Source organism: Botryllus schlosseri, chromosome 16 (genome assembly GCF_051294905.1).
Source record: "Botryllus schlosseri isolate E-star chromosome 16, Bs_hap1, whole genome shotgun sequence".
NCBI classification, from domain to species: Eukaryota; Metazoa; Chordata; class Ascidiacea; order Stolidobranchia; family Styelidae; genus Botryllus; species Botryllus schlosseri.
The window spans coordinates 20149000-20176702 of record NC_137251.1 but is presented as its reverse complement, the minus strand read 5'-3'; the positions used below and the strand labels follow the sequence as shown (position 1 = coordinate 20176702).

Below are 27703 nucleotides of genomic sequence, written 5' to 3'. Positions count from 1 at the left end.
GGTTCAGGTTAGATGTCAGGTCCAATAGTTTGGCGTTGTAAGTTGTAACGTCGTACAGAGCCTAATGCTTATCCTATCTTACGATACCCTTTGATGAGTCTGAGGCAATATTAACAGACAATGCAATTGAATACGCTGATTAGTTTTGTGAACAACTCTACTAATAATGGTGGTCAAGTCGATAAATTATCATTCGTTTATCTTTATTCGAAGATAATTTTGGAGGTACAGAAATTCAATATGCAATTGAATAGTATTTTCATATTGGACGAAACCTGATTATTTTCGGCTAACACCCGTCAGGGGTAATCGGCAGTAACTTTTGAAATCTCTACTAGTTGCTAATGATGGTCACTGACGAGTGTCGACCGAATATTCGCGGGTTATTTCAATATTATTATATTATTCAATTGTATATTATCTTTATGTTTCCGTTATAATCGTAGGCAGGCTGGAGAATGTGATTCGGCAGCAATGGATTGACTGTCAGGGCTCAACAGAGTCCCAGAGCAATTGACTGTTACAACTAATTATTGATCTCCACTCGGTTAACTTTTAGCATAATTCTTTCTATTGCTGTGTACAACTCGGCAATAGAAGATACGCCGTAATTGTTTGGAGTTACGCGGTCTGTATGTCTCTTGCCAACTTATTACAGACGAAATCGTATATTCAAATGATGTTTCGGGTGAACTTGCAATTGATTGCAAGGTATGATTTCGTGACCGTGACGGCGGTTTCAAATTACGGTACATACAACATATGGTGTATGTGACCTAGTGACCAATGATTATGTTTTCAGGTAATTGGGTATGTTTCTTATTGTTAAATGACCAGCGCTGCATACCAAATGCGGAACAAGAGCTTCAAAGAGATAGCCCTGTATTTCCAAGTATTCTATATATTGGTGGGAACAGTCATAAGTACGATATAAATATAGATAAATAAGCATATCTTCGATTGTCCGATATAATAAATTAGGACGATGTCTACCGTGATGCTGTTCATCAGTTTTACTACGAACGATGTGTAGTATTAGTGGTGATAATAAATATTCCAAAAATAGATTATGTTTTTATGAGCCCGTCTCTCTATATGTACTGTACGGGGATGGGACTGGTGAATAACATGAATGACCTCTATGAGAGCATATGGCCTTTTATGGCCAAGAGTTTGAGAGATCGATGTGTGAGAAATGTTGTTCCCTATACAGAACCTCCGAATCTTTTTGGCCTACTATACTATTCGAAAAGCGATGATGCCTGCTCTTGCAACCAAACGTAAAAGCTAAAACTATATTTAGCATCACCCACCGACTCCCAAGTAGTTCAAACAACGTCGGGAGCTGCCATTGGCGTGACCACCGACACTTCACATTCTTTTTACGGGATACGTTATGCTCAAGCTCCTGTCGGGGACTTACGGTAAGGTGCTACATAATTTGAATTCGACCATATCGTCCGTCGTGTAGTGATTGTGTAACTAACAATAGTATCTGTACACGATAATACAATACCATTCCGATTATAGGTAGGCTATGTGTGTACTATCGCTGATGTCTAATATTGACTCGATGAACGATCGTCATGCCTTGATATGATTTCTCATCACAGATGGAAAAACCCACAGCCAGTGCTCAGCCCTGAGACAACAATTAACGCAACATTCAATACTCACATACAATGCCACCAGAACTTTGACATATGCCAACTATCAACCGATGATGAACTATGTGAGAGTATCGTAAGTATGAGTAATGAGTAGGACGATTCTTTTAACCTAATAAATGGAAGATTTTGACCTTAAAAACCTTAATTTTGACCAAATTTGACCTACCGCATGCAAATTTGGTGTTTTCCCATACAATGTCAGAATTGTACTACTTATCTACATTTCTGGTTGGAACTGACTGCCCTTACGTAGTGGTTTGACCTGAAAAAATACTTTTTTTGCCTCAAAAACTGACAAATTTTTTATGAAAAAACTTTTACCGAAATCTGGCCCTACAGAGAATTCGAATAGTTACATTACGCATTATTGTAGATAGAATTGAAAAAAATCGAAGTACAACGAAAGATACTTCGCCACATTCTAGAGTGGAACGTGTCCGTCCTTACTAAGTAGCTTGCCATGAAAGGATGGGGAACGTTCAACGGCGGCAGTTGTTGGGGATGACAACACGGGCAACTCTAAACGGCGGAACGCGGAACATGCAATACTAAACGGCGGACCGAACGGAACTGCGGACAGAGCGAACCATAACAAAATAGCTCAATACTAAACGGCGGAACGAGCAGACCGCGAAACTAGCGGAACTTGCAATACTAAACGGCGGACCGAGCGGACTACTACAAAGACCACAATGTAAACAGCGGACCGCGTATCAGGCGCAACTCGCATATGTCGCAATACTCTTAATTTCTGAAAAGGGTGGCTTTCATTTTGGCAATAATGAGCATACCAAACATAAGGACATCTTGTCTACGGTAACTATGGGGTGTCTTCAAGTGTGGCAACGTTGTACCAACACACCCCAAACATACCCCAGACTTGATATCCAGGTTGCAATGCAGTACGAACACACCTTAAACATACCTCAGACATGATGTCCGGGTTGTAACACAGTACGAACACACCCCAAACATACCCCAGACATGATGTCCTGGTTGCAATGCTGTAGTCTACTAACACACCACAGACATGGGATATATCGACTATCTCTGATCGAGGGAAAATTCTATGTATGTTTCTACTTGAGTAGTAACTATAATGAAATGTAACTAGCTAACTCTGATGCTCTCTTTTCGATGGATGTTTCCATCACGTCGATGATGGTGCTCTTAGTCTATCTATCTAAATAAGGATACTACTTTTTATTTGGGAACATCCCAGTAGGTTGTCATCTGCTCACTCTTCTAATGGTTACGTTTCTAGACTATATCCAAATTGACCGAATAATTTAAAGTTGAAAAACGATCTGTTTACTTTCTGACATGAATAAAATATTTTTTTTGCTCGAACACGATAATTTGGCAAGGAAAAACTTAACATAACAACTTCGTATACAAATCCCAGAAGGATTTCTCAATGAAAACGACGGGTCAGACGCACTGGCGTAGCAGCATGTGCTGCCGCCCCTGGCTCTCGCTTGAAATGCCGTCCCCTAAGTATACCGCGGCAAATTTCGACATAGCTTCATGTTCAAAGCAATCTTGGCAATAAAAATAATTATAAATAATATGCCGCGTCTCAGCCTCACCGTCTCAACGTTAATAAGGTCAAAAATAATAAAGACAAGATATAGCGAACGAATGTATTGTGCAAATAGAAAATCGATAGCCGCCTCAAAACTTGACTTTTCGGGCTTTCGCCGAAGCAAAATCAGCAATTATATCCTCAAATTCACGTTTTTTAACGTAGTCTCTTTCTATAGACAGAATGCGGATAGAGCCGATAGCCGATCATCATTCATGGTAGAACGTAAATAGGACTTAATTAGTTTGAGCTTTGAGAAGCTCCTCTCACAGCTCGCAATTGAAACACCAATCGTCAGATAAAGTTTCAGACACAAGCATAAATATGGTGTCGAATCAAGTAGCTTTGCATTAACTAACCATTGTAAAACATCAAACGCCGTTGCACTACGATCAAACGTGGTTCCACTGCTCCGCACCAGCCTCTTAAATCTGTCGATTTCCGCAGCTAACTCCAAAAAGTCCATCTCGTCGTCATAAGTGCTTTTAAAAGCGCTGGTGAATAAATTGTGACTGTCGATTTGCAGCAGCACGTGGGGATTCAAAAATCCAAACATATCATTCAACTGGTGCATGCCGGTAAACCTAGTTTCAGCTTCAAGTTTAAATCTGTCCAAAGCTTGAAACATGCATCGTCTAACTTCTTCAACAACACTGAGGCCAGCATCTTCTGATTGTTCACCGGGCATTCTTCTTTTTCTTCGAACTCTCCTATCTTCAACTGGAATCTCGAGCTCTCTGCATTTTGTGATCGTTGCATCCACAGAACCTTCAACCACGTGAGCTCGTTCTTCCACTAAAAAGTTAACAAACGCTTTCATCTTGTTAGAGCATTGCTCTAACAACAGTCCTTTTTGCTGCAAGTAGGTTTGCGTGTCATGAGATTCTCGCAGGATTACTTTCCAAAAACATAAGAAGGAATAGAAAGAGAAATTCTGAATCGCTTCCAGAATACTATGAGCGTCACCTCGTGTAGCAAGATTTTCGTTGGGATTACCTAGTTCCTCAAGAGCATCCAAAATTTCATCAAAACCTGCGTGAAGGGCCATTACAGCGGCGTGATGTGAGCTCCATCGCGTATCAATCACTCGCTTCAGCGCGATTGGCGCATGCTTTAGAAGGACATCCCATCTATGCGTAGAGGCAGCAAAAAATACATACAATCTTTCTAAAACAGCAGAAAATCTGTCGCTTAATTGCGGTGATCCGACGGCATGAACGCCTGCAAGATTCAGTGTGTGATTTCCACACGACACGAATAGTGCTTTTGGATTTATATTTTTGATTTTTTGCTGCACTTTAGCATGAATTCCCGACATAGTAGATGCGTTGTCGTAGCCTTGTCCCCTACACATCATCACATCTAAGTTGTTTAGTTCAAGTTCATCTAGAATAGATTGAGAAATTTCAGCTGCCGTTTTTCCGTTCAACGGAAAGAAATTCAAAAACGATTCCTTCAGTTGGGCAACACTGTTTTTGATTTTTACATACCTCACTATAAGAGTCATTTGATCAGTATGTGATATGTCCGGAGTACTGTCGCACATAATCGCAAAATATTTGGCTTCGCGCACCTTTTCAAGAACGATGCTTTTGACTTTTTTACTGAGAAGCAAAATAAGCTCATTTTGAGTAGTGGAAGAAAGATAAGTAGTTATCATCTTCTTAGAAATAGAAATATCAGAAAGATGTTTGCTGAGTACGGGACTATATTTTGCCAGAAGCTCCACGGTCTCTAAATAATTCCCTTGGTTGTTGGATTCAAAATCTTCACAATGTCCTCGAAAAGGAAGGTTTTGTTTACTTAGAAATAATATGACATCAACAACGCTTACTAAAATTGCTCTCCACTTCTTTCGCACTCCATCCATATGTTTCTGCATGTTCTTGTCAATTGTTTGTTGCGATTGTAGTCTCATTGCAAGCTCTTTCCATTTTTCCAAGCATTCTTTGTGAATTTGGGAATTCTCATGCTCAAATATGCGTGGATTTAAATGCCAAAAATGATCGAAACATTTTGTGCTAAATAAGGCAGGGCCAATACAATCCAGATTGCTTTTTCGAATATAATAACCAACTTCTCAATATTCTGTCACCGTTTTTGAGTATTTTATAGAACCATTCTTTGGAAACACTTCTTCGCTCAACCTTAGTGCTGTCGCCAACTTTAATTATTCTGCTGCTGGAAGCAAATGGCCCATCCTTGTTTTGATACATTTCTGGCCCTGCTTTGACTAGCTCTACTCTCAAATGGTGATCTATAACTTCAGGCCAAGAGGCCACATCATTGGATAGATTGTTCACTACTGCAACTGCTTCTTCGTTGTTTTCACCTTCGTCTACATGTGTATACCAGACAGTGCATAATTGATATCATTGGTAGCAGTGGCGGCTCGTCCTATAGGGCAACTGGGGCATTGCCCCACCTAAAATTCTGTTCAATAACAATTCTTTACAATTTATAGACGCACACCAATCTATATATACCGAAATCACAGCGAAAATGGTATTTTCCTTGTCCTTTCGCTTGTAAATGCCCATATATAGCGAAGTCTCTGCGAAAATCGAATTCTCTTCTGTGTTTTCGCTTTGCGAATGCCTAGCCGGGGCATGCCCCGGTAGCGCTCATAACAAGCTTTCACTGTCTATTCTCTCAAAGCCGCGCACAATAAAGAAACGGTGATTTACTCTCTTCTATTCATAAATTACCGAGCAACCGGGGCACAATAGCTCTGTGCCCCTAAGGTGTGATGTAACAATCGTACCTATAGCTGAACTCGGTTACCGTCATATGCGTTTAGTCGACCTTTGCAGGTATAGGTCGATTTTGATGGTGTTTCACACCATGAAAACTCATGAAATTTGGTATGTCATGTCTTGATTGTGGTATTTAACACTGCCCCAAGTTTCAGGGTTTCTGCTTAACGTTTAGGGTAGTAATTCCGTTTCCGAACTTGAGTGTGTGCTGATCCGTCATGTATCACAAACAGATTTTACTCAAAAGCCAGTATTGGTATGCATTGATTTGGACGATGTACAATACTGAGATCGGTTATGACATTTGGCAAGGTAAGTCTTAATGTTAGTATCGAACGCTGTACCAAGTTTCAAGTTTGTCACTGAACTGTGTTAGTAGTAATTTCGTTTCCTAATTCGAGTGAGAGCTGACTCGTCATTTATCGCTAACAGATTATACGCAAAGCCGGTATTGGTCTCTATTGATTTTAACGATGCTCCTTACCTAGATCCGTCATAAGCTTTCGCACGGTATGTCTTGATTTTAGTATCGAACGCTGTGCCAAGTCTCAAGGTTGACACTCAATGATTAGGGCAGTAATTACGTTTTCAAGGTCGAGTGTGGTAGAGATGTGCTCCGATCTGACACTTTAGCCTACAACGCATTGCGGATTTCACGCAAAAGCCGGTGTATCTGCGGTAAAGTTAACTGAGATGATGATATCATTCTCAGTTTGCATTCAAATATTTACTTTGATATTATATTCTCCAATGTCAATTTCACCGTGAAATTGTGGCGTTCAAGCCATTTGCTTACAACCCCCTGTCAAGCGCGATAGCTATTTCGTTTTCGATGGCGGCTAACAGCTGATCACTTGATCAGCCTATTCCTCAGTATATTTTACGCAAAATTCGGTGTTGGTCTGTTCGCATTAATTTTGGCAGTGTACCATACCGAAAAGGGCCATGAGGCCACTTCTCGATGATGTCATGTAACAGTGTACTAAGTTTAAGGCTTTCATCCACGTATTTATTCGGTAATATATTTTCCAAAGGCGATTTCGCAGCAGACCTATAGAAAGTAATACAGCCGTATGTGTCGTGTTACAGTCTCCAGTTTCAAGGCCAAAATCTCCTATGCTGTACCGAGACCGAAGTTCCAAGGCTGCTATTTATAGTTCTTCAGAATGATGATTTGGATTCAATATGACAGGCCCAATCTATGAGATAACAATTGCGTATCTGTCCGAACTCGTTGACCTTTCCAATTAGGCTTACGCTATCTCTCGAGGAATAGTCATTTCCATTTCTGCAGATAATTAGTCAGGTCTAGTGCGAACATATGAACCGTGTTGAATCTTTGTTCCGTACGCCGTTTACGCAGTTACCACACTTCAAGTCACAGCTCACTGGCGGACCTTTCGTGGCACATACGTTAAAATCACTGTTGCCGGGAAATTCATGTTACCGTACCATCATTAAGTTACTTGTTTACGTTGGAAAACGCCATTGTGACGTCATCTTGATAAAAAGTCGCTTGCAGCCCTTGCCCCACCACCCGATATTGTCACGAGCCGCCACTGATTGGTAGGCCTATTACTCTTGGTATGCTTTGTCTCTTGCGTTTCTGCAGATAAGCTGATCTTTTCAGTATCTTTTTGTAGCTCAGCGTTATTGTCCTGATTTTCATTCGAATCGATCTCTGGTAATGTTAAAGAGACATTTGAGCCAGAAGAGGTTACAAATTTTAGCATAGCTCCCTCGTGCTTTTTTATTTCTGCTTGTCTTGCTTTCTTCTTCTTTCTAAAAAAAGTTCCTCTCTCTTTGACACGTTTCATTTTCTAGTCTTAATTAACACTTGTATTAATTTAAGCACAATCTGTGAATCTGACAATTATTACCAACTTAAACAGTTCCTAAGACTAGTTTACCTTCACAGCTATCTCGCTCTGCTGTACCAAATAGTAACCCAGAATATAGATCACTAACCTACGGATACATGCTCAACTTAGTTGTCACACGTGAATAGTTGGGCCTCCGAGAGCTGAAATTTACCAATACTGATCGTAATCGAAAGCTATTGTTGCCCTGACTCTGTAAATCAGTGGTTCCCAACCTTTTTATCCTAATTCCCCACTTCCGATTCATTACGAGCCTTCATTCCGCACCTAAAAACTCTATATTCATATCTACCCTTTAAAGTGCTACCTCCTATACATTTTTGCAAGACTTAGCTTAGTATATATAGTACGTGCTATTGGTGACTGTTAAGATCCCCGGAATTGATCAGCACACAATAAAATTAACGCAGCGGTGAACTGGTAACCGTAAACGCACCTCCGTATATATATGTATCCACTCGGGCGCGCAGCCAACAGAAAAATAGGAGGGGTTTCAATATTTTCCAAATGTTGCGGGGTAGCATCAATTTACATACGTAAATACCGAATAATATATGGGTCAGATAAACTTCCTTATGTTGACGAACTCATGCGTCATGCATGCGATACATATATATATAAGCCACCGTAAACTACACTTTCGCACAATACTGAAAGAACTTGAAATAACATAAATATGTAATTTCCTTTGTAACGAGTCCGGATCCAATTAGCCAGGCCACGATCTCCCTTAAATACATGTTCAGCAATATGAGCTCTTATTACAACGAATCAGAATTTTTCCATCACTACGTTTCGTGACCGATGATGGTGTACAAATGAATAAAAACATGTCTGGAGATCGCGTGTCGCTATCCAGGCAATTCTCGCTAATTGGAGGCACTGATAATATCAATCGCTGAATTGCAAATGAGCTATGAAATATTCGATCGGCATTTCAAAACGACATTTAATAAAGGAGAATATTACTGTAAAGATTTTTTCAAAAGTGAGTCTATTCCCCACTAAAAATCCCGAAATTCCCCACCAGTGGGGAATTCCCCACCGTTTGGGAACCACTGCTGCAAATACAATTGAAATGCTGGTCTGACAATCGACATCGTTCCGAATAATCGCACGATATAATTTTCATTGTCATGGTCAATTGGTCATTGTGTTGTGGCGCTGCGATTGTTAGGAACAATCGGCCTTGACGGCTATTTCGGAGTATGGTTCCATTGCCATGTTAACATATTAATTCGTTTTTTCGGAATCAGCGCGACACAGCTTTCTATTGAGACCAGTTTGATTATATTTTTGCTCACGCCAGCTATAGGACTACCAATTACGCTGATTTTAGCCGGCTGTGTACACTGTGCAGCCTCATTTTGCCGCCCCCTTGGAGCCTGCCGCCCCTGGCGCAGAGCCAGAACCGCCAAGTGGCTGCTACGCCACTGGTCAGACGACAGATTACACCAGGGCCGGCCAACCCGTGGCCCGCGAGACGGTTTTGAGTGGCCCGCGAGGTAATTTCCGAAATTAGTAATATTATCAAAAATGGATTGCAAAGATTGTAAACTTGCAAGGACAACCAAAAATTTGATTAGTCTGGCCGCAACACTTGAGATATGATGACTGAAATATCAGTTCCAAAATATTGGCAGATCCATGAGCCAGTAACATTTTGGTAGATATTCGTTCACTACAATAAAGCAGAATAATTTGCGATAGATTTATCAAAAGTAAAAGAATTTCTTCACGCTTCGCGCAACATGTTGTCACTCGACTTCTTGCTTTTAATATTGGTACCCCTTTGTGAAACTGAAAGAACGCGTAATGTATCAGATTGAGTATAACTATATTCGCGATTACGAGACAAAGCGTCGTTCAACATATGCGTTTGCGCTCGCAGAAAGACCGTCGACTATGAAACCTTGGCACAAAATGATTGACGCATGTTGGTCGAAGCTTTCGCTATCGATATGTCCAGGCGCCGAATAGTCCATTCCTTGCAAAATGAGCCCAGCGATATGAAGCAGGTCCACAATATAGTCAAGTGACAATATTATTGACCTATGAATTTCGAAGGTTGGCCACCCCTGGATTACACAAACGCAAATCGTGGACTGACTGAACAAATGTAACAGCAGACTAAGATGAATGTGATTGTCTCGAAGATTAGACCATGCAGGTGTAAGTACGAACTGAACGTAAAGTGAAACTGCGAACGGCTCATTAAATCAGTGCTTGAAGGTATGTCAGATTATGAATGTCACCTAGCTACTATACGCTGGTCAACTTCTTCTGTGGTTCTCACGGTCTTAGTTGAAAATGACTTAATTTTCCCACGGGGACATCAGATGAAGTACCTTTGATCTGTGTATTCTGGTGTAAACTGAACACCACTGCTCCCGCAGTCAAGGATAATAAGAGGATAATAATAGGCCTTTTGCAGGACTTCGATCACGTGACTATAGATACGCATAGCAACCACAAATTGGTTAGCAAGCCACTTTCTGGCGCACCTGCTTCAGTGCTAAATATCGCACAGTGTACTGTTGATTTCTGGTTGTAAACGTTTCGGAAATTTGTTGTAGAAGTCATCAGAGATTTACCTATGCTAGATGTCAATCCTGTACAAAGCACATAGAATGATATCGTCAGAATTACGCAGAAACCAGTACGTTGACGTGTTATGAATTCATGCAATGTGCTACATACCATTTATATATTAAACATCCTATGCTATTGTATGGCTTCTCAGTTGAACAATTCAAAATATTTAGACCTCTACACCTATATTACAAGTTATTGATCATTCTGTCATGCTGCCAAGTGCCACTACCCGAAGAAAAATGATCATCAGCTCCAATTGAGGGTGCAACAAACTGTCCCGAGGCCTAGATTACTTGATTGATTGCCTGGATTGGATTACTTCACTCTATGGCACAGTGCAAATATCTTGAGTTTCAAGACATGGCTATACCACATGTATACGAATTAATAATCTGATGGATTATCCCAAGAGAGCCGAACATAGGCAACTAAGAAATTGATGAGATGATGCCCTCGTCAAGAATTCAGCCTGGAGCCAATTATTATCACCACATAAAATTCGGTCATGTGGTAGAAGGCAGCGTGGTTTCATGCCAACAGAAAATGTCAGCAGACGATCTGACCACTGACTAACTGTCCTGAACTTCTTTCTCGATGTTGATGTCTGCTTTGAAAATGATATTTCATTTGTGTACAGCAAGACAAGCGCTGTTCCGTGGATGCTATGAATATGTATGGACAAGTGGCTATGGAGGTAGAGTAAAATACATAGGCATAAGAGTCTCGGAAGTTATTGAACTTGATAAGGTTAACATGCATTTTTCTTCATCTATTTCTTATGCTCTGGGTATCGAATGCACAAAAATTAATAAATTGCAATTCTTTGCAAGTTGATTTGTAAATTCAATGAATCAAAGAATATCATAAGTTCAGAATATTACGGAGTCAATGCAAAAGAAACAATGTTAGTCGTCTTTAGAGGATGTTTCTGAGTTGGTTGAACCAATACACAGAGGGGGTCAGCAACGAAGTACTATGTTACCTGAGTACTAGCGTCATTATGAGTCTAGGCTACTTCCACTTCTACTTGACACTTTTTAGGTAGTACTTTTTTTGTCAGGTTTGGGATTTTGTCTACTATAGAATGTAGCTTTGGCGCATGATTGCATCCCCTTCAAGCGTGAGGTTGTCATAACAACTGGGCAAAATAGCCCCATGCAGTACCACAGTGGTGTCACCCTTTTGCGTTGATCAAGAAGATGCAACATGCAATGTTTACAGTTGCCACATGGCATCAATTTCTAAAACTAAGTGACCCTCAACCAAATCTACTTCATGTAACGAATTTCTTGACTACTTTTCAGAAATTCATTTCTACTTCCACTTGAAGTACTTTGGACATGTCCTGGAAGTAATTAGTGCTACTTGTACTGGAGTATAAATTAAGGCATTACTTCTACTCGGTTCCCAACAATGACCACGTTGACCACCTCTGGGTATAGGATGACCGATCTTGTCACTGCGTTTGAGCTGCTCTAAAAGTTATTTGATAGTTACTTCCCTTAGTTCGCTAAATAGCGCACATATGTGACATCAACTATTTATCAAAATCGCGTGTGATTTGCCAAATCCACTTCAATCGCAGTTGCAAAGTAGTGCTAATAAAATCGGCATTGTATAAGGCAACAATAAAGTGCACTGCTTTGCTTAGTCTTGATGGCAGGTCCTCCCAAAAGATACTTCCGATGTGTTCAGCGACATTTGTTTTATAGCAGCACGCCAGCAGACAGTAAAATGTATATCCTGATCCTCGCGGGTCCCGGCTGCTTCAGTCATATCCCATCCAAAATCAGGCTCCACAACAGACAAATGGTACTGCTTGAACTAACAAATACTCTTACCAGAATATAAACCAATCGCTTTACTTCAAATGCATAAATTTAAGTACATATGATCAGAGTTAAGTACCGTAATACGACTACGTTACCGATGGATTTCTGCGTAATTCTGACGATATCATTCTAAATGCTTTGTACAGGATTGACATCTAGCATAGGTGAATCTCTGATGACTTCTACAACAAATTTCCGAAACGTTTACAACCAGAAATCAACAATACACTATGCGATATTTATCACTGAAGCAGGTGCGCGAGAAAGTAGCTTGCTAACCAATTTGTGGTTGCTATGCGTATCTAGTAACGTGATCGAAGTGCTGCAAAAGGCCTATTGAGTTATATTTTTCATCTGAAGTCACACACAATGCAGAATGCGATAAGCCACAATGCGATGTGATGAACAGATAGGAGGATGTCATGCAGTTGCGATCCCAGAGTGCCCGATGTCACAAGCTATTTTCGAACTTGATCTTGTTGAGGCAACGGCCCTTCGACTTGTTCTTTCCATTCCTTTTAAGTGCTTTCTTTCGTTATGTCTTTTACTGGGCTTTTTTGTCGCCGGTAGAACGGCAACGGCGAGGGAAAGGATCCTGGATAAACCTCCGACTGGAATCGAAACGGGTCCGCGAGATTAGTGGACGCTTATCGCTTTTCATTGTATCGCAGTGTTGTAGTATTTTGAAATGATGAAATTGTTAATAGCAGTTCTATTATAGAACTGACACTGTGGTCCGGTTTCAACAGATTACAATGTCATGACCATTAAAAGTTTTTACTATATTTTAGAAATAAAAAACATATAAAGTACAAAACGACATGGAATAAAGTAAAATTTGTCGTAACTCATTACTAGACGCAGAAGAACTACATCATTCAACAAAATTTTCAACAAAATTTAAGCTTCAACAAAGTCCAGGAAAAGATCACTTGAGAAAATTACGAGATGCGCTTGATCCGCGGTCCGGCGTTTACATTGCAAATTTTGTGATAGTTGGCCGGTCCGCATTTCTGCTCCGTCCGCCGTTTAGTATGAAGCTATTTTGTTATGGTCCGCTCGGTCCGCAGTTCCGCTCGGTCCGCTGTTCTGTATTACATGTTCCGCTGTTCCGCGGTCCGCCGTTTAGTACTGACCTATTTCGTTTTGGTCCACCTGGTCCGCAGTTCCGCTTGGTCCGCCGTTTAGTATCGCAAGTTCCGCTAGTTCCGCAGTCCGCTCGTTCCGCCGTTTAGAGTTGCCCTGACAACACTGAAGTTGTGCGTGCACTGCTGGTGACAAACCGTGTTGCTGCATTCTCGCAATGGTGTCTAAATCACAATTTTTCATCATGCAAAATCGCCCTAGTAATCAGTTTACAACACACAATCATGAGCCTAATCCCAACACTGCAAAGATGGTGAATTGTTGCTGAGCAAGAGCATTGATCATATTTGAATGGACTTGCTCTTGACCGACACGTTTTCTAAATATATGCAAGACTATGTTTAAAGATGAAACTTTTGTTTTGAAATCATATTATCGTCATGATGAAACAGACTAGTTTATACGCCTATATCAGGACCCTACAGGCCTACATGCATCTTGTCCAGGGGCGGGCTATTAGTTTCCTCCGTGGGCCAAATGAGAAGTAGAAAATGCATTGGCGAGCCGAGTGAGATTTTTTAGCTATATTCTCCAGCGTATTTTAATTATATGTGCCATGCTTCGAAACAATGCCATGATTCGAAACAATGGTAAACATGATACATTTCAACTCAGTCAACCCCTATCCACGTTTTTCTATTAAGACGCTAAAACAGTGGTTCTCAAACTTTTTTAGGCACGCCCCTTTATGATAGTGAACAATTTCGCTCACCCCCCCCCCCTATCATGATATCACAACATATGAAAAAGAGCACCCAGTAGTGGCTCGCAATCTCAACGGATAGTTTGATGGCATGGATTGTTATGGTTGTTAATGAGAGAATTTTGTAATATCAAAGTCGGACATTACACATAGCAATAACGTTAGTATAAGCTGGAGGTAAATCACGCGATGTGCGAAAAAAAAATCAGTTACCTTGGCTTGGCGCCCACATGCTTTCATGCCCCCCAGTTAGAGAAACACTGAACTTAAATGTATATGGGATATTACAAAGCTTGTCTTGGTCGCTTCATTCCGAGCAGTGTGCAGCTCAAATAGCCTTAATGTTGAGCGAAGTTTGAAGTTTTTCTGAAATTAGCCCACCCTTGACCGAATGTTTCGTGTTTTTGTGATAATTAAAATCCTTAATCTCGGCGATATGCTTAGCAAAGACTAAAAGGACGGGTTTATCCCTATCCCCAGTATAGGCCTACAAATATTTAGTGTTCTAAACCTTCTGTGAATTTCGGCTTTCGGCTTTCTCTTTTCAACAGACCCGTTTTCCTTTATGGGTGATAGATATGCTGAGTCATATACCGGTAATAATCGCGAGGACTGATTGACTTGTTTTACGAATTAGGGATTTGGAAATGCCTCGGGTAACAATTTGAAACCCGTACCATATGGTGCGTAATGTAACAATGACAACAAAGAAGGTTTGACCTAAACCATAAATAGTGATTTCATGTGAATTTAATTGTTACTCATACTTTGCCACATTGCCTTTATTTTCAATCTGGATTACGCATTCGAGATAGGTAAGCATCGTAATCGTGGCATACTAATGAACAGGCTTCAAAGTAAACGATTTTCCAGTTTGGTCGGTACAGCCTATGATTTTAGTCCACACATCAACATCCAAAAAGCAGGTTTAACGGTATGAATTCCAAGCAACCTTTCGCGGGCCGCACAGAATGGCTTCGCGGGCCGCATTTGGCCCGCGGGCCGCACTTTGCCCAGGTCTGATCTTGTCTATATGCCTTATCTACAGTTTAGTTATAGCCTAAATAAACACTGAAACGCGGGATCAATATTCGCATAAATGAATGAAGGGTATTGTCTGATATTGAGAATAAACTAATTCTATATGAATTGCAATTTTGTGTTCCGAATACAATATGTTATACAGCCTGACATGACTAAAACATCACACTGTTTGACGCTTGCAGTTTTGATATATTTGAAGGAAACAGAAGACTGTCTGGTACTGAACGTTTTCGTGCCCGGTGCCATCTCCTTGCAATACACCGAGGAAACTCTTCCGGTGATGTTCTACATTCACGGAGGCGGGTTCAAGTACGGATCAGGAACCTCTGACGATACCGACGGAGGAAATCTGGCAAATGCTACCAATTCTGTCGTGGTGACCATTAATTACCGCTTGGGTGAGTATCGACAAATTACGCATGGTTTTGAAGTTTTGAAGGCTGATAATACAGAGTTTTTTCTTGCTATACATGCCAATTTCAATTTGATGACTATATGTGAAACAGTGAAAGACCTCTCTATATATCTGATGATCGCAGATACGGTGCTTGGCTCGCTACTTTACCAGGTTTCTGATTCAGAAAATAGAATGTCGAGATGACCAAAATTCCGGTTGCGATTGGATTCGAATGTGGGGATTGGATTGGATTATGCGGGATGGGCCCAACTTCTGCTATTTTTGTCCACTGTTTTAAACGTTCTTCGAGAGTTGTCAAAAATTTTGATCTCATCAATACCCTGATAGACATAGGCTTCGATGGCAAGTAATGTTTCGATCTTAGAGACTTGAATTGGAACTTTACGGGATATTTATACCGTGATCTGTGGATTTCAGTATTGAAACCGGGTCGTATTCGGATCCAGAATCCTTTTTCAAATTTTCAGCTGACATTACTTTTTTCGTATTTGTATGTATAAATCAAATGACTGTATGTAATATTTTGGAATCTGAATACAATTCCGGACTCGGTCTTCAAATCAAGATCGTATTATAATAGTATCACGTGGAAGTCCGTATCCGATACCGACTCGATTATAAGTTCTTGTTGAAATTCGGCATCAATCCAAACTCATGTACGAATCCGAATCCATTTTTGCAGAAACTCATGGATCAAAATCCTCCATGAAATAGGCCGAGATCTTAGAGACAATTTACGTTTTACAAGTTTGAATACATCTACGTCTTTGATATGCGCGATAGAAATTTCCCTAAGAATTTTCGGGTACAGGAGAATTAACAGGGCTACCCGTGTCTTGCAATAGTGAAACATGTGATTGATGTTGATTCCTTGATACCCATGCCCGTGTTCTTTTTAAGGCCCATTAGGCTTCCTCACACTTAGCGAAGTGGGTAAAGAGGACATACGTGGCAACCAAGGTCTCAAAGATCAACAGCAAGCACTTCGATGGGTGCAACGTAATATCGCCAACTTCAGTGGAGATAGTACCAGGGTATCATACCACACTATAGTTTCAGACCAACGGTGCGTGTAATTGTTGTACTTGCGTAGGTGATGATTTTTGGCAACAGTGCCGGGGCTCAGTCTGTGATGATTCATACCATATCGTCCGTTAGCGATAATTTGTTTTCGTGCGCCATCCAACAGAGCAATCCAGCGAATTTGGCATTTATTCATCCGGATGTGGATGGGGCCCTCCGGATATCGAAGAGGTTATCGGAAGCTTTAGGATGTGATGCGAATGCGACTTCGGAGAGGGATTGCCTACTGTAGGTATTGAAAATAAATAAACACGAGGAGTTCCGAGGTATTGATAATGTATTTTCTGTATGTAGCCTAATTCATGGTGTTTGACATCTATGGTAAGTTAGTCAGTGTAGTAGGCCCATAGTTTATAGTTGCTCAAGTTAATGTTAACGACTTAAAGCACGATCTGAGCTTTTGTAAGACACCGACTACGCAGTTAGATTGTCATGAGGAGATCATCGGCTATATGAATACCACACCAGCCATTATCGATCAGCACTGTCTGACCCCGAGTCCGCCGCCTAGCATTGGAGTCTAACTTTTCTGTGATTGAAATATCCGAGATCTATAAAGATTATGGATGCTACGACTCGACTTGATCTCGTGAATGTGAGATCGAAAAGTGACAAATTCGTCAACAAGGGCTGGGCGAAATCGAATGCTTAAGTGATTCGATTCAGAATCGTGTAATAAGCTTCGAGTCGAGTCGAGTAACACTCATAATAGCGTCTCAAAAGGACGAATAATGTGGAACGCTCAAATATGTAGGCTACCTATTATGCGACCACAAAGAATACAATGCCAGTTCGACATTACGTTGAAGGATATTTCGTCTTTTTTCGTATGCTTATATTCCCTTGCAAATCCCCGTCGAAGTTGTTGGCAAAGCGACGGAAGATATAGATTTTATAAGATTATTATATCATTTGATTGCTCCTGTTGATACATTTGGCGACGTTTAAAAAGTCAGTACGTACTTCAGCATTGTGGCATAATGTGGCCCGAGTCGTCGCTAGGTATCGTGTGTACATGACAAATATATCTCTTCATTGAAATGTGGGGTTAGAATCAGCAATATATCGTTACGTGACGTCATGAGGTTCACGTTCGCGTTCACGCGGAACCTTTTAAAAAGGTTCAGAGGTTCAGAGGTTCACACCATCCCTAATGAATACTCTTCAAACCTAGATATATCTTGATTTATGCTTGTCATAGAGCAGTGGTTCTCAAACTTTTTTAGACACGCCCCTGTTTATGATAGTGAAAAACCTCGCGCCCGTCTTATCGCCATATCATAAAATGCCATCAGAATGCTGACAATGTCAACGGATACTTTGATGGCATGGAAGGTTATGATTGTTGATGAGTGAATTCTCAAATATGAAATCCGGACTATACAGAGAGCAATAATTATGAATCGGAGGAAAATTGCGTCGAGCGTAAAACAAAAATTCAGTTCACCGCAGCTTCGCGCCCCCCCCCCTTCAGATGCTTCCACGCCCCAGTTTGAGAACCGCTGTCATATACCTTTATATATCGTGTCTGTTGAGAGTACATTTCGACAAAATTTTACTAACATCAGAATAACAGCTCATATAGTCGAGTTTCAATTGTAACAAAATCATTATTACTCTACGTATTATCCCCCGCAAACTTGTGCATTAAGTGCTGGAATGTATGAAGAGCTATTATAATATGCTGCAGTAATGGTATGAATTTCAAGTTTATTTCCATGTATAACATTCACCAATCTTCGTCTATCAATGCTAAAATAAACGATATATAATGTATAGAAGTCTATGTGCGAATGTGCATGCTTTTGAATTAGCTGGACGGTGAGATCCAGAGGTAGGCTTGCTACCGTTACATTTTCATTATAAGTAGCATATTCGAGTGTTTCCATACGGCTCCATATGTACTCTGAAGTTTGAAATGCGGCTCCAACATCCAAAAAGGTTGAGAACCTCTGATTTACATATTGGTGCCAAAATTGCGAATGCCCATTCCATATTGGTGAATCTCGTAAAGTTGATGGAAGACTATATTCGTCAGGTGATAGTACTTATTCATATTTCCAGGGTGGTAACCAAGTCATAAGTCAATAACGCTTTTATAGTTTTCACTTGAGTCAAACAGAGTCATTTTCAATTCATCACCAAGTCAAGTACGATGTGTTGACCCGAGTCCGAGTACAAGTCATTATGCTCACTGTCAGTTTTCAGTTCTATCCGGTTCAACCCACTTTATTCAACTCTGCTGGAGTGACGGGACATTCATAATATAATAGTTTTACCAGTTTCTAACCCGATTGTCCAAGTATCAGGACTGATAGACAAAATACCAGTATTGTGGTAACTTTACTATTCTCCGAAGTTACAACGAAATGGCTGTCACGGTCGTCCTATTCTCGATTCACTTGAATTAGTTCGAGTCATGCACAATGACTCGACTACAAGACGAGTCAATACACAAATTGACTCGAGTCGAGGCATCTTTCGCATTTGAAAAAATCACTCGAGTCAAGTCGAATCACCAGAAAATCGCGAGTCGAGTCATTGAAACCCTGCATATTTCCCTATCAGAAACACGACAGCGGAGCAAATTACACTGCAAACAGTACCGATAGAAAGATTAACCGCCATAGAAGAAGGGTCCAGTCTATACCTTGACGAGACGTTCTTCCCTGTCCTGGACGGCGAAGAGTTCACAGACTTGCCTTTGAACATGATACAGTCGGGCAATTGGAACAGCCATAAAAATATCATTATCGGCGTGAACACAGAGGAATTCGTGGAATATCAGTTCTACTATCCTCAAAAATGGAATGAGCAACGTTTTCTGGTAAGCTGTCAGGTTGGGGTTCGTTAAAGTTGGGTCAAACACAATTCCATAGCTAATAAATTTCAAAATCAAAAGATCCTAATCAATAAAAGTGAATGGAAGTCAATGAATGATTTATGAAATAAGCAATTACGTCACCACATGGGCGATGACGTTTGTCTAAAATTCAAAGTTTGACAGCATTAGGACACCGCAGTATATTTCAGGCTGTGAGACATGAAATGCAATATCACCATCTTTCAGTTTTTTGTTCGCCTTGTTAAGAAAATGAACCAGGATTTTTTCGGACCATATTACGGCGAAATCATTACCGACAAGTACGTGGAACTATACCCGCCGCCGTCCGGTGATTACAGAGTTACGTACGGGGAAGAGTTTTCTCATTACTACATGGACTGCCTTAATCAGAAAATGGCCAAGTAGGTGAACTCTCAATTGTACGTAGTAGGCTACTTTTCTACACATCAATGTCGTAAACCAGTGGTTTCTATGTTGCAGCGATGTCTCTAAATCGATATTTCTTCTTTGCCATCATAGATACGCTTCACTCTCCAGCAAGTCGTCCGTGTATTTTTATACAAACTCACATCCGAAATTGTTAGATATTTGCGTGCAAAGAAATGGAGGCAGCAAGGAAAATTGTGAATATGCAACCCATACGGCTGAAATACGATACATATTCCGCACGATGTCCAAGAAGTAAGTTTGTAACCGCAACAATTATTGATTCACGTTTGCGTTAGCCATTCGACGTTGAACAGCCTGTTGCACTAGTATATTTCAAATATTTATCTGTTCCAATCTTACACCTAAAACAGCAGCAAACAACGAAACTTACGCATACAAACTTCACGAAGTCACAACGACACTATCGGTCTATAATTGTTTGAATCATTCACGGACGTGCGATGAACATGTGACACTCGAGCATGTGGCTTTAATCATAGTGGGTCAATATTTGGGTCTGGGCTGGGTTAGTAGTGTGATTATAATTACATGCTCTGTCTAGTGCAGGGGCGTCAAACATAAAGCCAGTGGAGCTATTCTGAGCGGCCCGCGAAAGGTTGCTTGGAAGTAAAAACATAAAACCTACTTTTTAATGTTGCTGCGTGGACTAAAACAATAGGCTCTATCAACTGAACTGAAAATTCGTATGCATATAGCCTGTTAATTAATATGCCGTGATTACGATGCCTACGTACCTCGCATGCGCATTCCAGATTCAAAATAAAGTCAATGTAGTAAATTATGGCGTAACAATTAAAGTCACAAGAAGTCACCAAATCCTATTTGTTGCCATTGTCACATTACGCATTGCATAGCCTGCCCTTCTAATTGTTGCGTGATATGTTTCCATATTCCTAATTCGTATAACGAGTCAATCAGTGCCCGGGATTAATATGAGTCATCATCATCCATAAAGGATGAACGGGCATGTCAAGAAAAGAAAGTCGGTGGTTGTTTTCGACAATATGATGCTTGTGACAGAAGGATTTTCCGCGTGACTATCCACGGAACTACATACCACTACGTTTAACTATAGGTAACTAACCTACCGATGGATGCGCATCAGGTGATTCACGGTCGAGTGATGCTACACTCGCAGATTTATTGTCGCTTCATAGCATGAAAATGCAACGTAATTGCTAATCCCATAGATGACGACCATAGCGCTAAAATTTATTAAAGTTGATCTTATTTGAAAGCTACGGTCGCGCTGATTCTGATAATATACATAAAAATCTGATCAGGGCAAAGCAACCCCCTCGAAATACCCCTCAAAGTCTGAAAATCGGCATTGTTCTGAATTTTAGCGCTCGGGTCGTCATCTATGGGATTAGTAATTACGTTGCCGTTTCATGCTATGAAGCAGACTTGGACAACTAGATAATTCCAGTTGTCTAATTTCACTAAATTAGAGCGAAATGACAGTAATCTAATTCTAATCTAATTTGTGAAATGCTTCCATGCTCTAATTCTAATTCTAATCTAACTTGTAAAATGTTCTTATGCCCTAATTCTAATTCTAATTTAATTTGTGAAATGTCCGTATTCTCTAATTCTTGTTCTAATCTAATTATTGTTTTCCTGAAAATGCCTCTTTGTACTATTGCACTATTGCAGTGAGTTAAAAAGAATATCCCTCTTGCGCAGGGAAATCCAGTGCTAAGCCGCCATCGCCTTACTTACACCGTGCAGTCATAGTAGATATTATGAGTTATGACGAATAATAGCCTGCTAGAGCAGCTTGTAGTCTGCGAACACCATTCTAGTTTCTAAAAGTTTACGTTAGTACATCGCCATTCTGACTAACATGGGCGATGCCCACGGTTACCATAAAAGAAGTAATATTTTATTAAAGTATAGTAAAAATCGAGCCAAGCTTGGTGTACAGAAGGTAACCATTCTCATTGTTATGGGAATGCACTGTTGTTTTTGTTTATTAAACAAAAATATGTGGCGCATATCGCCTTTTGCACCACGCACTGTGATTTGATGTGAACTGCATTTTGCTGTATTCATTTCCCATATACAATTTCATTGAATTTCCAAGTTTTTGCGAACTAAGTAGCTCTAATTCTAATTCTAATCTAATCTGGAAAAAGCTTAGTAGCTCTAATTCTAATTCTAATCTAATTTGAAAAAAGCTGTGTAGCTCTAATTCTAATTCTAATCTAATTTGTAAAAACTTTGTAGCTCTAATTCGAATTCTAATCTAGTTTGAAAAAAACTGGGGAGCTCTAGTTCTAATTCTAATCTAGTTCAGAAAAGCTGAAGATTTTCTAGTTGTCCAAGTCTGCTATGAAGCGACAACAAATCTGCGACTGTAGCATCACTCGACCGTGAATCACGTGATGCGCATCTATCCATATAGGTTAGTTAAATCTATAGTTTAACCGTAATGCTATAGCGTTTGATGTTTTACAGTGGTTAGCCAAAATCACACCCAGTTGATTCGACACCATATTTATGCGTGTGCCTGAAACATTCTCATTCCATTGGTGTTTCCATTGCGAGCTATGAGAGGTACTTCTCGACGCTCAAAATGATAAAGTCGTATTTACGTTCTACCACACCGATTTAAAGTGTAGCTACAGCTTTAGTCTACTTAGGGCAGCATTTTCAACTAAAGCATGGGGCTGCAGCATATGCTACTACGCCAGTGCTGAGCAGCATTTATTACTAGTGTAATTCACTGCTTTTTTTCATAGAAATAAAATTAATACGAAGGAGAATACAGCTGAAATTTTTACTCGGCCTGCCCACGTATTTTCTGCTTCTCATTTGAGCCGCGGAGAAAAGTACTTTCCCGCCCCTGTTTTAAACTTTCTGCGCAAGAAAATTCATTGCTCCATGCAGCGTTGAAAACCAAGTTTTCGTCGTTTAATTTTTCCCTTTCCTTGTCGGGATTTGTTCAAGCCAGTCGTGGTGAGTGTAACACTCTTTAAAAGTGTACTCCAAGCGGGATTATCTTAAACCAGAATCCAGACGAATAACGATTACCAAAACAATGGCAATTTCAACTCGAGCATATCAAGAAACCAGAACACATCAAAGAATGAGTCATCTGTAAACAAAACAGAGATGAAATAGATAAGTAGCTAAATTACTACGTAACAATACCGTATCAGTACTCAGTAGTAATTGCCTGCATGCCGAAAGAGGCTGCAGACCACAAAATAAAGCGTCTATACCGGCCGCGTGTTGAGAACCCCTGGTGTGTAGTAGGCTATACGTTACCTTGGCAGTCATATAACAACTCTATTCCGATGTGTGTTATTTGAGGGTGTTTCATATCCTCAGTTTGGCATGAAACATAGAGGCATGCAGATCTCTGCATCTGTCCGGTCAAGCTTATGGCATGGCGTATGGTAAATGCAATGAAGGTATGGAAAATAGATTTATTCCCAATGTTCAGTTTGATTCCGGATATGGTTGTTTCATAAGGACATTTGGCAAAATATCTATACGGATATATGAATATTTGTACACTGGCCGACTTCATATAAAACCGGAATATGCTACCATTTTGTTAGAGCGCTCTATTCCAGTTGGGATTATCTTTTACAATTTCAATCTGGGATTATATGCCATTCCGACTTTCTTTGTCACCTTTTAGTGAAGATTACCATGAAGATGACGAAGTGGTGGAAAATCAATTTGGCTCGTATTGGGGTAATTTTGTTCACTCATGCAACCCCTCGTTCGACATCGTAAATTTAGGAAATTTCACAGCGTGGCCTCAATATTCTCCGAACGGAATTGCAGGTAATTGCAGCTACCTTCATGGCATCATATGATATGATATCATATCTTACCATATGCTTTGTGCCAATTTCAAATCATAAGATTGCGATGTGTGCACATGTGCATAAGGTGTGTGTACTTGTACATCATGATCAATCATGACAACTGGTATCAATCAATCACAAGCATAAAAATCAGAAAATTATCGGCACAGGTTAAATAGAGCTGATAAAGCGTGAGCACGATTGATGTCAAACAGTGCGGATTTCAATTAAAATATCGCGGCAAATATTGACTTAATCTGTGGGCACTGAGCATGAATATACACTCTGTGCTAGAATCAAAACTGTGAAGAAATTCAAAGATGGGCACAATTATTAAATAAATTCGCGCGGGGATATCTCTTATCCAAGCCACGGTACTTGGTTTTGGTGCTGTATACGCGGTTAAAAATTCCAATATTCTCGTTCTACAGACGATTGAATGCATGTGTTTGGGACCTTCCCGCAGTAAATGTAACGGGTCAATAAAATGTTGATTCATTGATTACGATAGCTGCTCAGGAAGCTCATTGTTTTATATTCTAGGCAATTTTACTGTAGTCCATAGCACCGTTTTCTCTCGGAAACCCCACGGAGCCGCCCAATACTGCTATGACGTAATATAATGTGACCACAGGACACATGAAATAGCGTTGAACAACCTCTTCGTTAGAGGGCGAAGGAAACGCGTTGGCAGGTACATTGCGACATATGAGCCACCTTCGCGCATTGTTCCAATAATCCCGAGCTTAACAGTGATGACTAGGGCAAGTTTTTGTTGCAGTTAAATCCGTGGAAGGCTGCATTTATTTTTGAAAAAAGTTGCAGAAGTTGCATTTTGACCACATTTTGCTCGGTTGATTAAAAAATAGGTAAACTTCCCAGATTGACTAAAGAAAAAAAAGGTCAATTTTCCGGCTCAACTCCCGAAATACCCGTAAAAGCGTTACTTCGGTGCTGATTTACAGTGTTTCAGTAGAATTTGGCCGTGTATTTCACCAAAATCGAAAATACTTTTATGAAAAATCGAGAAAGTCGCAAAATGTTGCAAAAAGTTGCATGAAAAAACGGACAAAAGTTGCAAAAAGTTGCACTATGAGATCCCTTCAGACTGCTTAAAACAGCATTCTACATATCTTACGAGTATTTAGGAAGCTGCCGGAAGCTGTAAAAAAAAGTTGCAAAAGTTGCAAAAATTTGCCCTAGTGATGACACTATTCCACCTATCCATCCATCGGGCATATTGTGATCGCATTACCAAAAGCAGACGCTATACAATACGAGCAATTGCTAGGCACGACTTGCAACGGAGATAGAGGTACAGAAGCATTGCCAATTGACCATTTTCAGATCTTGCTGATCTATAGTTGAAAATTGGTGGCAAACTAACTCTACGTTGCATTCATGATGCATACCTTTCTAAACTATTTTCTTATATGAAGGATTCTCCGGGATATGGAATTACTTGAATATCGGTGCACCGATGAGTAACGTACGCGATCAATACCGCACTGAAATCTGTCAGTTTTGGGAATCGATCAACTACGCTTTTCCGACACACGAACAAAGTTCTAACGCCACAACCGATGTCATGACTATTGGTCAATCAGTGTCTGAAACAGTCAGTCTCGAAGTTAGCACGATGCCAACGACAGGTTACAATTCAACTGACTTTACCACATCGAAGAGCATCTCCGTTAAATTGACCACGTCTGTGATGTGGTTATGGACTGCTTGCATTTACATGTGTGCCACGTTATAAAAATGATGCTGCGCCTTATCATACTGTATACGAAATACTAACGATGACATATTCTAATTTTTACTAATTATGTCTTCGTCCTCAATCTGTTAAGGTGAGTTAAAACAGGGATTCTACAAAACGCGTGTAACGCTGTCATATACGTAGGGAGATTGATAGGTCGTTATAAAGTTAATGGTGCACGCGTATAGGTTATAGGCATGTAGTTATATTGCCGTCGTGATATAAAATCAAATATCTTGAACGATACTAACGAAATGTGTTCTTAAGGGACGGTTTTCCTGAATATTCAAAAAATGCCTATAGTTTTTAGTTTCATATTGTCTCGTAACAAATGTCAGGTAATGTTGATCTTAAATTATCTAGGGCCAAAACAACGAGTGTCATAATATCGGACAATATGGAAAATAGATATACAAACTAGATCACCCAGCATCTCGATCTGTCATGGTGGCCCCGGTTAATTTACGTTAGGCGGTCTCGTGATGCTGTACTACTCCAATCATTCAAGCTCAGTGTTGAGGCATACATTTGACGTTAATGTAGCCTACTTTCGTGTCCAATGCGATGCTGACCAAGTAGCAAATGTGAATGGCGTTATATTCGTGAATTTGCCTTGCACCAGTGAATGGTATTAAGAGCCACGCCATTGACTGACATCTTGTGGTATACATCCGTTTCCGCGCCAAACCCGTAAGGTTGTGTTCATGCGGTTTGTAAGATATTATTGCTAAATATGTGCCGGAAACAAACTCAAAGTATGCCATTGACGACAAGCTTACTGTGAGTACAATGCGTTTGCAAAACCCTGTCTATAGGAGTTAGACTGACATGACACAATAAAATATAAAGAAGTCTGAATTACTGCCGGTCCACTTTCCTGGACATTATAGGAAAGGCTTGAGGTTGGGTATAATTTCAATGATCAGCTCATATGCTCAGTTTCACTGGTACGGTTGAAGCAGGGGGTGTCTTCGAAAATGATGGGAAGATATATTATTGCTGTGCTGCATCGTTGGGTGGGCCAATTGTGACTAGTACCCTTTATTGCATGCTCTTATTTCTTGACCTCCCATCAGGATTCTAGGTATAGTGGAAAGATATTGGATTCACACAAACGTAGGCCTACCAGAAACAAATTGCCTTCGTGATGAGGAGAACACGATTACAAATTGGTATTTTTTATAAGGCGCATCATTTTGATCTGCTGTTCGCATCTGTCTGTGGGGCTCAGATTACAGAGGACACTACCATACTATAATTTAAAATCAAATCGCATTGAACCGCGCGTAGCGCGAAGAAAATTTCAAGAATAATTCAAACCTCACATTAATTAAGGCAGAGGCGGGCAACTGCTCCAGTCGGCGGGCCGGATATGGGAAAATTAAGTACTTGGCGGGACGGGTTGCTGAATGGATTATTCGCCCATTTATCCAAATATGCACGGACTATATCTTATTGAATATATTTTAACGACAGCAATGTCACTTCAAAGCCATTTCTCGCCGATAATAACGAATACGATGTAGATTTGAGAACAGCATTGCCATACAGTCGCCGCCAAGTCTGCTTCTCTCTGATCAATTAACACACGTTGCAATCGAAGTGTCTTATAGTCCACGGCTTGCCGAGCGCGAAATTTGATGAAACAGGTATCGTGGAAAGCTACCACGGTACTGATTGCGAAAATATAAACCCCCCCGAAATCAACCTCGAATGTTGCATTGTAAAGGAGTTTGGTGCGATGACGCAGCGACGTTGTCTGGGAGCAAGTGAGAGCAGCGCAAACCGCAACTGTATTGGCCCTTGCTGGGCAATCGATTGAGTATTCACTATCCAGGGGTTCTCAGCCCTTTCTTGGCGTGGCCCATTTTCCGATTTAAAAATGTGCTGTGGCCCACCTGACATCTTTGAGTCTTAATCCTGTTTAATTCGTGGTCACGGACAGCGCCGAATGCCTATTTCTCTAAAAGATGCGCATTTTTCTCTACCTCAGTGGTTCCCAACCTTTTTCGACCCATCGCCCCCTTTTCAAACTCCACACCTATCATCGCCCCCCAAATATTGGGAACCGAAAATGGGCATACAGACTGAAATCACCGGCGAGTTGACT

The 27703-nt window shown here is 40.5% G+C and overlaps 1 protein-coding gene across 2 annotated transcripts; it reads left to right on the top strand.

The window, feature by feature from the left end:
- Positions 1 to 26756, top strand: LOC145459357 (cholinesterase-like). Of its 2 annotated transcripts, none has more exons than XM_080338007.1 (11): positions 1 to 923; positions 1304 to 1424; positions 1614 to 1743; positions 15411 to 15609; positions 16530 to 16663; positions 16723 to 16940; positions 19281 to 19539; positions 19804 to 19958; positions 20077 to 20238; positions 23660 to 23808; positions 25271 to 26756. In XM_080338007.1, exons 1-11 carry the CDS (start codon positions 830 to 832, stop codon positions 25588 to 25590), a joined length of 1941 nt encoding a protein of 646 aa, XP_080194133.1. In that variant the 5' UTR covers positions 1 to 829; the 3' UTR covers positions 25591 to 26756. The 2 variants fall into 2 exon arrangements, with proteins under 2 accessions (XP_080194133.1, XP_080194134.1); XM_080338008.1 differs by lacking the exons at positions 23660 to 23808; positions 25271 to 26756 and adding exons at positions 20963 to 21082; positions 22302 to 23631.
- The last annotated feature ends 947 nt before the right edge of the window (positions 26757 to 27703 follow it).

Bases quoted from the DNA above. Each gene is read 5' to 3' on its own strand.
- LOC145459357 (XM_080338007.1), top strand. From the start codon at position 830: ATGACCAGCGCTGCATACCAAATGCGGAACAAGAGCTTCAAAGAGATA. The intron at 924-1,303 runs GTACGATATAAA...AACTATATTTAG, and splicing joins ATTGGTGGGAACAGTCATAA to CATCACCCACCGACTCCCAA. The intron at 16,941-19,280 runs GTAGGTATTGAA...TTTCCCTATCAG, and splicing joins TCGGAGAGGGATTGCCTACT to AAACACGACAGCGGAGCAAA.